The 12,794-nt window shown below is 39.2% G+C and overlaps 1 protein-coding gene across 4 annotated transcripts in view; it reads right to left on the minus strand.

Moving 5' to 3' along the window:
* SCN4A (sodium voltage-gated channel alpha subunit 4) overlaps positions 1-12,794 on the minus strand; it is a 191,432-nt gene that overhangs the window by 47,640 nt on the left and 130,998 nt on the right. For all 4 annotated transcript variants that reach the window (XM_077460164.1, XM_077460162.1, XM_077460160.1 and 1 more), the window contains 2 exons: positions 6,031-6,387; positions 503-949 (listed from right to left, as the gene is read on the minus strand). In XM_077460164.1, coding sequence (XP_077316290.1) covers positions 503-949; positions 6,031-6,387 — 804 coding nt within the window. The remainder of the gene's footprint in view (positions 1-502; positions 950-6,030; positions 6,388-12,794) is intronic.

The following is a 12,794-nucleotide window of genomic DNA, read 5'->3' on the forward strand; positions in this document are numbered from 1 at the left end:
TTACACCGCGATAGAGTTTCATCAGGCACCTTCAGACACCTGGTGCACCCACCTCATCCCCAAAGCAGCAACAGAGGGGGGACAGCCATCCATCCCTCTTGGCTCCCCGGTGTCTACTATGGCTGTTGTGAGTTTTTGTGTACATATGGCATTTCATTTTATGTGATCTGCTGAATTTTATCTTACTTTGGATATATATGTATTATTTGGCAGCAATACACACCATTTGTTTCTTTGCCAATAAAGTTTACCTGAATTATACTGACTGCATACCATTCTTTGGAACAGTGCTCCCCTAGTTGTTTTTAGTTCCCTCTTACTTGAACTTCTGAGTTTGGGAGCAGCGGCCTCAGTTTGATATTACCCTTTCAACAAGATTTCCTTGGCCATCTATTTTTGAGCCTGGCCTTTTGTTTATGTTTCCACTCAGTGGAAAGAATGGGTTGGGGATTGGGGTTACATAAAAGACAGTTAAAAAAAAAAAAAAAGTAAGGTGTTGTACCTTCGGTTGTATGGTTCCCTCCTCCATCTCTGACTGAGTGCTGACCTCATCTGTGTCAGGAATATCCAGGTCAGACTCTTCAGAAGCGATGGGCACCTCTATCCTGTAATGTGGGTTATTAATCAAATTAATGTGGTCAAGTTCAGTCATGATGTAGCGTGGTTTTTTCACAAAACCATCAACAGCTGGGCTTTCTGACTTGGGCTCTTCATTTGTCTCAACATGATTTAAAGCAATGCTTTCCTTGTTAGTGTCTTCATCTTCCGGCTCATCCTTCTTCTTCTTAAAGGGCAGTATGGAAAGAACAGTTTTTTTCACAAAGTCTATGCCTCTGGTGATTCTCCCAATGGCAATCTGTAGGTTATTCATTTCTCCATCTTCATCAGAAGCGGTCAGGTTGTCAGCACTGAAGGAGCTCAGCAACAAGGCCAAGAAGAGGTTAAGCACCTATAAATAGTATATTATGCAGGCATTATCATATGCTGTAATTGGCAGTATGGTTGTATAGTGTAAACATTGAATAAAACCAGCACTGTACGGTGAGTAATAGACTAGACACGTGGGAAGCAAAAATTCTGTACAATACAATCAAATGTTTCTTTCATCTCATATCTTATACTAAAAACACAACTGGATATGGGTCTTTAGTCCCTCATTCACACTCTTCTGCACATAATCCACCAACCTCACACCATAATACTCTCTGCACATCCTGCCTGCTGCCATACACTGTGCACTATCCTCCTACATATATTGCCCCCTGACATACCCTTTACACTCCTCTCCTGTGCATATTACCTCATACAATTCACAGTCCTCTTCTGCACATACTTCCCACTGTCATACCCTTCACACTCCTCTCCCATACATATTACCTCCCATCATACAATTCACAGTCCTCTTCTGTACATACTACTCTCCTGCACATACTGTCTGCTCTCATGCCCTCTGCACTCCTCCTACACATATCGCTCCCTGTAATACCCTCCATACTTCTGTCATACCTGCCACACTCTCCTGCACGTCCCCTGCACTCCTCAACTGAACATACTGCCTACTGTCATACCTTCTACACTCCTCTCCTGCATATATTGCCCACTAAAACACTTCTGTGGCATTGATTTCTACATCCCCACCCTTTCCCATTGCCAGTCAAATTCAATTTTTTAATGATTAATCTCAACCATGCTTCTGCTCAAGTATACTAGTTTATACAGTTACTTACTGATTCACAATTCTAACCAAAATATACTAGCTCTCTATGTCTCCAACATAAGTGCCACTTCTGTTTGAGGCTGGGTTTCCCTGCATCCAATTTACATGGCAAGAGAGTGTGACTGGATCTCAGTTGAGCCAGTTCACACACCTCCGAGACGGCCACGGACTGCACTGGAAAAGGGTCTATCTGGTCTGTTTCAGGTCCGAATTCAGGCAAAAATTCAGACCTGATTCGTACCTGAAACGGAGAACAAGGACACACCGGACCCCTGCTGTGAGCCGCAGCCCCAGCTAGTGTGAACCCAACCGTACAAGTACACGTACAATTAATTGATTGATTTAATCATTCATTCATTCATAGGATTTCCATATTCCCAATATTTTTAGAATGCTTTGCACCACTTTTCAAACTACAGAGATCAATTCAAAGCAGTCCCTGTTTCCCAAAAGAGCTCATAGTTTAGTGCCCCTGCATACTATTTCCCGTTTGTATTTAGCAGGAAACACATGGCAACATGGCGAGGAAACTGACGTTGCTGACACAGAATATACAGGAAGCCATGAGCAAATCTCAGACGCATCCAATAATACTCCAGACAGGCTTTACTGTGGCTTGTTAGATTTAAATAGCATTCTTAAAATGTATATCGTGTCTCGCTGCAAGTATGATATTTTTATTATACTTCACGTCCACACACTTTCCTCTATGTTTCTATTTTTCAAACAGGCTGGATTACATTGCTACTTGAATTGCTTAAGTCCTGTTATAACTAAAGTGATTCTCAGGATGTCTCATGGCTTAAGCGGGTGCCCAGCTGTGAGCTGTCCCGCTGCCAGAGTTAGAAGTGACCCGAACAAAGAGACCTGTTAGCATAACTAGACCTTGTACAGTTGGGCTCTCTTGGCCTGTATTAACTACGTATATTGTGTGCAACAACATGAAGGTATTTTCCACTTCTGCAGTCCTACTCTATACTACAAAAGTTCACTTACTCCACCATTTCTCATAATCCTTGGCAGTCTGAAGTACAATCACTTAAAACAGTGTGGCTAACTTTGTTGATATAGAGGGCTCAGGTGCAGCTTCTGATAACGCCAAAGGGAAAGTGAATGTAATATTACAGAAAGCTGTCAGAGACTGCTGAAAAGCAACAGGAGATAATCAAAGGCTACAGGCATGCTGCAAGAGACGGTCAAACTGCAGACAAGTGGTGGGTGATGGTCAGAGCTTGGAACATGCTATAGGAGTTGTTGGACACTGGGGACATGCAACAGAAGACAGTTAAACTGCACACGTTTCAGGAGACTAGGGACACATTATACGGGTCTGCTAAAGGTCCCTTCTCTTAAAGCCCCCTTACAATTTATTGCTCCCACATGTTGTCTCCCGATGTGATACTCTTTTATCACATTAGATATATTTCTAAGAAAGATCAATTATAAAAGAACACAGGAATTAAGGAGAGAGAAGTAATAGACATCACAAAAAAAACAAGATACTGTGAAAGAAATAAACTAAAGCATTTACCTACTAGAAATGCATGAACCTAGGTTATCAGACTACTGTCTACAGGAGGCCCTGAGGGCCGCACAGTAAATGCCAAAGCCATATGCCGTCTCCAGAATTCAAGTTGGGCACTAGGGATTTAGAAGCTAGCAGGTTCATAGAAAACTAATTTATAGTTGTTCTGCAATGACAGATTTTATCAGTAGGTCAAGGAAGCCGGGAGAGATTTTGGTACTTGTTACCTGGGTAATTAAGACTTTGAAATTTAAAGTAGATGTAAACCCAATCAGTAATATCCCATGTAAACTTTACCATGGTGATGTATTTTAAAAGCAGTGTCTGTCTTGGAAATTTGTAGTTTACATTAAAATAATACCTGCTATGAAGGCTTTTGCTCACTTCCTGTTGCAGAACGGCAACTGTCTCCCATCAGTGCTCCTGTGTCGTCACCCTACCATATGTGACCCTAAATTAAACTAAAAACGGCCATACCAACACACATTGTACAGGCATTGTCCACTGTTGTCACATTTACGAAGTCAGAGCAATAATGTGCAACTGTTGCCAGAGCAAGTGCACCTAGACTGGCTGAAAGAGGCTGGAGATCAAAAGCACTAAAAATTATTAAAACTATATTTTTTTTAGGGAAAAAACTGGCAATGGTTTATGACTTAACCAAACTAAATTTCATGACACTTTAATGTCAACTTTTTTTTTTTTTAATCCTTCTTTCAATGAAAGCATAACAGCAAGGTTTATCATATCAATATTTCCTTCCTAGAGTGACAAGGCTTGCATTATTTAGCTGTAGCATTGTCCCTATGTGCTCCTGTTTTGGACTACAAGCAGCCATGCTGATGTACTGACACATTCTGCTATTGTCACCAGCATTTTAGCTGCTTCTGGAATGAATACATTTCCACAAGAAGTGCACAAAGAGGAAAAACTGTACTTACAGCGCTCTGCAAAACTAAGTGGGGTTGATTTACTAAAAGTGGAGAGTGCAAAATCTGGTGCAGCTCTGCATAGAAACCAATCAGCTTGCAGGTTGTTTTTTTTTTTTTGTCAAAGCTTAACTGAACAAGCTGAAGTTAGAAGCGGATTGGCTACCATGCACAGCTGCACCAGATTTTGCACTCTCCACTTTTAGTAAATCAACCTCAGTATTTTTGTGAGTGTGTAGCATACATGGGTACAACCAGGCGGGTGATGGGTGGCGAGACATCTGCTTACGCTCATCCTTTTCCAATAAGCTCAATAATCTCTCTTTGCAATAACAAGTTCATCTAACAGTGGTACATGTTTGTCATCACCACCAAAGATAGCCCTACCCTTGCTGCAGCATCACATCAGGCTGAAAAATCAATAGACTTTGTACAGCTGCCCTTATAAGGAAACCAAAAGACCCATACATGTGTTACAATATCACAAGCAAGATAATAGAAGCAATGGTGCTAATTTAAAGGTCATCCCACTGCTAAATTTTCCATCCTGACCTTTTGATATGTGTCATTTGAAATGTAAATTTAGCCTTAAATCTGTAACAGGATTAAGTGGAGTATAATTTGACTACTTATAGAACTTCAGGGACAAAAAAAAGTTTGCTTGAAATGCTTAATATGTTTATGACCTGTGAAAGTACTTGTAATTCTGTTGATTATTTTACGATTTATACAGTTCTGCCAGACTACAAAGCACTATAACGTATTGGTTCAGTTTTACTGCTTCCTGGATTACCTCCCTGACAATTGGACAAAAGGTGGTGATCTCCATTTATTGCCCAGTAAATGAGCTGCAAGAGGAGATCTTACACATAGGGGGTTATTTACGAAAGGCAAATCCACTTTGCACTACAAGTGCAAACTACAAGTGCACTTGACATTGCACTTTCAGTGCACTTGGAAGTGCAGTAGCTGTAAATCTTAGGGGTAGATCTAAAATGGGTGGAAGCTCTGCTAATTTTGTTATCCAATCATGTAAAAGCTAAAATGCTGTTTTTTTTTAATTTTCCTTGCATGTTCCCTTCAGATCTACAGTGACTTAAGTGAAAGTGGATTTGCCTTTAGTAAATAACCCACATGGAGCTGAATAGTTGAACCAGAAAATAAGTATCTAATTTCCTTGGGTTTGCAGTACAGTAGTGTTTTGCAAATCACAAGTCTAGCTGTACATAATTACAAGTTTACTATCAGGTGATGTAAAGATGCATGCATTTCAACTGTGTATTTAGCTGTTTGACTGGCGTTCAATTAAAGGGGAACTTGCACTTCAAGCTAGGTCTGCTTATTCATTGTGCCATCTACCACACACATAAAAAAAAACTGTAAGGGTGTGGGGGTATTTAGATACTATATGCACCTTTCACCAGTCTCTGTAGTCCCGGGGGTGAGGACATCCCACTAACAAGTTCCTTGGGAATCCTAAATAGCTCAAACCTCAGGAGAAGATACTGCAGCACAGTGCAAGATTGTCTTTGCGCAAGATTTGGGCTATTCAAAATTCTCTATCTGGAAGGTAGATACTCTCACTCTCACCTAGATGCTTCTGGAGGATACCAAGGAAAGGCAATTATTGTATATTATCCAACATTCCTTTCACGGGTTTAATTTTGCATTTAATTCAGCATTTTAGGGAGAGAGGGCAGCTGAAATAAGTGGACCCTGCCCCTGAGATGGAAGGTCGGCTTTAAAGTAAAAAAAAAAAAAAAAAAAAAAAATCACACACTAATTTAGTATTACAAACGAAAATACAGCTGAATTAATTCAGGCAAAACCCAAAAAAGAAAATGAAGCAAAAAACTTACCACTAAATTTCCCACCACCATGACCATCATGAACACGACCAGACACATAGCTTGTCCCGCCACCTCCATGCAGTCCCACATGGTTTCAATCCACTCTCCACATAGGATTCGGAAGACAATGAGGAAAGAGTGGAAGAAGTCGTGCATGTGCCATCGGGGAAGAACACAGTCTGAATTGATCTTACAAACGCACTCCTTATAGCTCTTTCCGAAAAGCTGCATTCCCACCACCGCAAAGATAAAGACAATAATGGCCAGGACCAATGTGAGATTCCCAAGAGCGCCTACCGAGTTACCAATAATTTTGATAAGCGCATTCAGTGTAGGCCAAGACTTGGCAAGCTTGAAGACCCTGAGCTGGAAAGAAAGAGAACAGAAGAATTGAACTAAAATTGCCAAGCATGTGAACCTAACTGGAAGACAACAATAAAGACTAACGTTTTTTCACCCAAACTGTAGGCCACCAATGTAGCAACTATAATTACTTAAGAAGACCAGCTCCTGGTTTTTTTTACACTCTTTTTACCTCATTACAGACTTTTTAGGATATCTAGGGCATTCTGGTTATCTGGATCAGAGAGGACATTGGAACTGATATTAGGATGCTACACATGAATAACTCCAACCCTATAACTCTCATCTATCAGAACAGAAAGCTCTAGAGCCAATTCTGGCAAGGTCAATTAGATCATTCTGGCCGTTAATGATTGAAAATAATTGAAGCAGAGCTGTGTAAATATGTGCAGCTATTTTAAACTTAATGCTGAGCTCAGCGAGTATAAAACAACAGTAATTAATGTCGTTGTATGCATTCATTAAAAATAATTATTTATGACGCTTCAACATCACTGTCTGGAAAACTGCTATATTGTGCTTTTTTTTTTTTATTAACCAACAAGCTGTGATGTATTTGTATTATCAATGATATCCGCAGTAAAGATTGCCTTTCTTTTGTTGAAAAAAAGATTTACATGCTAAAAAAATATTATTTTTAAATGCAAATTGTGTGGGTGCAAGAATTTAACTATTGTAGTGCCATGCAATATAAAAACGGACTGGTCAGGTGTGCTGCATACAAATATACTGACAACAAACATGCATAGATAGACAGTCACTGAGCTCATCAATCAATCTGCTGCTCCTTCCTTGTTCAATCACAGGCTGGATGCAGGGAGGTGACCACACTGTACTGTATAAATGCAGCAAATAAAATTCAGGTCTAGTACAGCTGTGTATACATTAGGACTGGATGGACAGAAATGCCAACTGGTCTGGGGACTGGAGTTTAACTTTAAGCCCTTGTACACATGGTCGGACATTCCGACCACAAAATCCGTTGGTTTTTTTCCTGACGGATTTTGTCCGAAACTGGTGTTGCATACACACGGTTGGACAAACTTGTTGGAAAATCCGATCGTTCAGAACGCGATGACGTTCGTTCGTTACGACGGGACTACGTTCAGGCTAGTAGCCAATAGCTTTGGTCTCGTAATTTGATCTGAGCATGCGTGGCACTTTGTCCAATCGAAATTCTCTACAAACGATCGGACAGAGTCCGATCGGATCATGTTGACTTTGTTGGCCGGACATTCCAACGGAAAAGTCCGATGGAGCCCACACACGGTCGGATTATCCGACAACGCAGTCCGATCGGACATTTTCCGTCTGAATTTCCAACCGTGTGTACAAGGGCTAAGTGACTGTTACATAAAATTAATTCATAGTGCGGGTAGACAACAAAAGCAACCACGTCCAGAGCAAGAGGATCTGAATTTAAAAATTTCTAAATAAAGACATGCTCCTAAAAAGGCTACTAAACCGACCATTTATGAATCTGACAGTACATTTAAAGTATCCTCTTTTTTGGCAGAGAGGAGAAAATGGTTTGAGGGGCTTCAGTAGAGACCCCTCTAATGATGGACAAGAATTGTCCAGTACCTCATCCGGGAAATAGACTACACAAACACACTAAGTTAAGGACTTTAGAGGTACCAATTGGGTAACATATCAAAAAAGTTTTATTGTACAAAATATATGGACATTACATACAAGTATATAAGTATACCACATTAAAACAAAAAGTTACGATGTGTTTTCCTCGTCAACCCCACTATAGTTAGGGGATGAGTAGCTCGCTGTATCTTTGACGCAGGTGAGTTTCACGGGACATAGCCGCTTCTTCAGGAAGATGTTGCAGCCAAGCTTTAAAATGGAAAATATATACATCAATTCCAACCATAGTTTCATCAATATATGTATTGGTTTAGTAGAGTATTGCCACTTACCTCAGAGTTCACAATTAGAAGCATAAACAGAGTCACACCAAATGGTCATCCTCTGTTTATGCTTCAGTTTATGAACTCTGAGGTAAGTGGCAATACTCTGCTGAGCCAATACATATATTGATGAAACTAAGGTTGGAATTGATGTATATATTTTCCATTTTAGAGCTTGGCTGCAATATATCTTCCCGAAGAAGCGGGCTATGTCCCGTGAAACGCACCTACGCTACAGCAAGTTTCTCATCCCCTAACTACAGTGGGGATGATGAGGAAAACACTGAGAGCATCATAACTGTTTGTTTTAATGTGGTATACGTATATACTTATATGTCATGCCCATATATTTAACATTTTGTACAATAAAACTTTTTTTGATATTTTACCCAATTGGTACCGCTAACTTAACTTAGTGTGCTAGGGTTTTTTGTGTAGTCTATTCCCTTTTTTTGATAATTCTCAAAACAAACTACAAAAGGCTGAATCACAATCTTACAATAGTGAAATTTAACCATCAAAAGTTCCAAACTCCAGATTGTGATGCAACTCAACGGCATGGAACCAAATCTTAACTGGTGGACTTACGCTTTAGGTTTTGTATGCAAATATTGCATGCTATATAATACCAAGTCACTCGATCATTTGTGCGCATTAACTTTTCATTAGTATTACTTCATCAAAGCAGAGCAGTGAAATACCCCTAGTCCTTTCTGGAGTCAGATGAAATGTTATCAGCACCGCAAGGAACGTAAATCAGTCTCAGGGGAACACGCAGGGGCCTCAAATATATATACAGTCTCTTAGCCGGCAGACAGCCTGCAAGCTAAAACTTCAGTGTCAAATTGAGAAGAGTCATTAAACTAAGTTCAAAATAGAAGCCTGGCAGTGCTGTTTCACAGAAAATGCATATCACCCCTTAAGGAATCTCAATTTACCTCTATGTGAATGACAGATTATTTTAGATATGATATTATGCTAATGACAGATTATTTTAGATGGACATTGGTCAGGGTGCCTCCAAACCCTGAATGAGTGTAATGATTTGGATGGCTCAATACAAAATAGCACTAATTCGCCCTCTGCACCATTGTGTTTGAGGAAATGCAAAATAGCACTAATTTGCCCTCTGCACCATTGTGTTTGAGGAAATGCTGCTTGCAGAGTCTTGGCTACACCTGATTCCAGAGGCCAACTCACTACGCTGCCTCTCCTGGGGTGGGGGTGTCAGTCTTTCAAAAAATAGTTGCAAGGCCTACCATAACGCTGCCTGGATCCACCCAGTTACTCAATGTACTTCCTTTTAAAGCAGTGTTGTGCCTTACTTGACACCGATACAGAAAATCATCACCTTTTGCACACCCACAGGAAACGGTTCTTTTCCATTGCAATGCAGTCCAAACGAAAGTGGGTTTTGCATTTCCATAACACTTAATGCAGTGTCCAAGCACCTCCAACCATTAAATGTCACCACCCACTTACACTGAATGATGATATCCTCCCACAAAGCTGGCCGCATGAGCCCTGAGACTTATCGTGTGTGGAGAACATGAAAATCAACACTGGTAAACCTCCAACGGTATGAAAAATATTGCTCTGAGAAGTATTATGCTGACACCATGGAGGTTTGCTTGCTATGAAGGTACAATTGTTAGAGGAAGTATAGTGTATTTTCAGTGAACATACTGCATATTCTGAATTAATTTTTCAATGTTACAGGACTTTTTAAAAGAAATTGCTATGACATTCACATTTTTTGAAATTTGTTGCAGTAGATCTAGTAGATTCGTAGAGTAGCAGACCAGTAAAGCTTCCAGGGGCTCAGTGCTAGCAATCCACCTTCTGCTTAACATTTGATGAGATCACAGGAGGGAGTCAATTTATTTCATTATCAGCATTTGGTAGAACCTCTGCAGTGCACAACTGGCAGGAACTAAAGCAATGGAAGTATGTAGACAAAGGGCCAGACCAAACAGTAGCAGAAGGCTGATGGCCAGGTCAATTGCTGTCAACAGAATCCAGACAGGGAAGCAGTGGATTAGCAAAGGTAATAGGCCAATGGTCAGGATAAGCACAGATAAACGTGGTATAAAGATAGTCCAAACAATATGCAAAAATAATGCAAGGCATGAACAGTCAGACAAAAGTCATAGAATTTCAAAACTCATTTCGTGATAAACCTGTCCATCAGGCACAAGCTTGAGGTACTGCCCATGCTTTAAAGCCCAATAATGAGGTCTGGTGTGCACAATGGAGCTGCAATATCCAGTAACAATCAGCAGATGGCATAAGCCCAAGGCTGATTGTTTCAAATTTCAGTCAATGGACACATAGGTGTTGACTAAAGCTGGAGAGTGCAAAAGCTGGTGCAGAAGCCAACCCACTTTCAGTTTTTTTTTTTTGTCAAAGCTTAATTGAACCAGTTGCCTACTGCCCTATAGCACAATAACTGCTACAAGGTGGCCGCACTGTGCAGAATTACACATTATATATATATATATATATATATATATATATATATATATATATATATATATATATAGTGTGTGTGTGTGTGTATATATATATATATATATATATATATATATATATATACACACACACACACACACACATACATATATATACACACACATACACATATATGTGTGTGTGTGTGTGTGTGTGTGTGTGTGTGTGTGTGTGTGTGTGTGTGTGTGTGTGTGTGTGTGTGTGTGTGTGTGTGTGTGTATATATATATATATATATATATATATATATATACACACACACACACACACACATACACATACACATACACATACACATACATATATATATATATATATATATATATATATATATATATATATATATACACATACATACATACATACATATATATATATATATATATATATATACACATACACACATACACACACACACATACACACGATTCTGCACTTCCGGATTTTGGGCATGCATGCATGCGGCTGGTGGCTCGATCCAGCTGTGATTTTACACAGCGGGTCCCGCAAACCCGATGTCCACCAGCACCCACTGATCGTTTGGTACACAGACAGAATGGCAGTCTGCCTTTGTAAACATGGCAGATTGCCGTTCTGTTAGAACAGAAGGCATGGATCCTACGTTTCTGTAAAGCAGAAACACTGATCCATGCCTTCCACTAGTAAAAGCACCTCCTCCACTACACTGAAAGATTAGCTAGGCAAACAGTTAACCATTTGATCACCCCTGATGTTAACCCCTTCCCAGCCAGTGTCGTTAGTACAGTGACAGTGCATATCTTTAGCACTGAACACTGTATTAATGCCACTGGTCCCCCCAAAAAAATGTCAGTGTCCAATTTATCTGCCACAATATCGCAGTCCCGCTCTAAGTTGCTGAACACCGCCATTACTAGTAAACAATAAATAAATAAAAATATCCCATAATTGTAGACACTATAACTTTTGCACAAATCAATCAATGAATACTTATTGGGATTTTTTTTTTTACCAATAATTTGTAGCAAAAGACATATTGGCCTAAATTTATGAAGACATTTGATTTTTAAAAATTTTTTTTATTGGATGTGTTTTATAGCAGAAAGTAAACAATATGTTTTTTTTTTTTATTGTCGGTCGTTGTTTATAGCGCAAACAAACAAATAAAAACACAGAGGTGATCAATTACCACCAAAAGAAAGCTCTATTTGTGGAAAAAAAAGGGAAATTTTTTTTATTGGGTACAGCGTCGCACGACTGCGCAATTGTTAAAGTAATGCAGTGCCGTATCGCAAAAAAAAAAAAAAATGGCAGGGTCAGCAGTGTTAATTTTGTCGACTAAAACATTTTAGTCGACGAAATGAATACTATTTCACAGGATGAAATTATTTTTTAATAGAACATTGCTCCATAGATGAGGATGACATAAAGAATATGTGCTATCTTGTGACCGATCTGCTATTTACTAAACTCTAAACACATGGCTAACAGATCTGTCACAAGATAGCACATATATGCCACTTAATCCTTTGCTATGGACATATTTCAGCAATGTCAGAATAGAATTTGCAAGCCCTGCCTATAAATTTGGCAATGATGACCCTATGTATGATAGAAAATAATAAATTTTTATTAAAAACGCATTTTAAAACAAAACAAAAAATAAAATAAAAAAATTCTACATAATGGTGATATGTGCTAGAAGGGGGAAACAATGTTTATTTGTAATGCATACAGAATTTGAGCTATTGCACTAAACGCTATAGTTTTAAAAAATCCCATATTTTCCCAAGGCTATTTCATAATACAGCTGTGGATTCTCTTTCTCTATTTCTGTCTGTGTAATCAGAATTATTGCTGGCTGACTGCTGAGATTTGCAGAATTAGTCGACTATAGAATTATACCAAGATGATCACTTTAATATAAAGATATTTAAATAAATCTTTGAAGACCAGAGATTCCCTTAAACTAGAACCCTCTTTATAATTACACAGACCT

Source organism: Lithobates pipiens, unplaced genomic scaffold (genome assembly GCF_037356315.1).
Source record: "Lithobates pipiens isolate NorthernLeopardFrog02 unplaced genomic scaffold, aLitPip1_a1.2 Scaffold_28, whole genome shotgun sequence".
Classification (NCBI taxonomy): domain Eukaryota; kingdom Metazoa; phylum Chordata; class Amphibia; order Anura; family Ranidae; genus Lithobates; species Lithobates pipiens.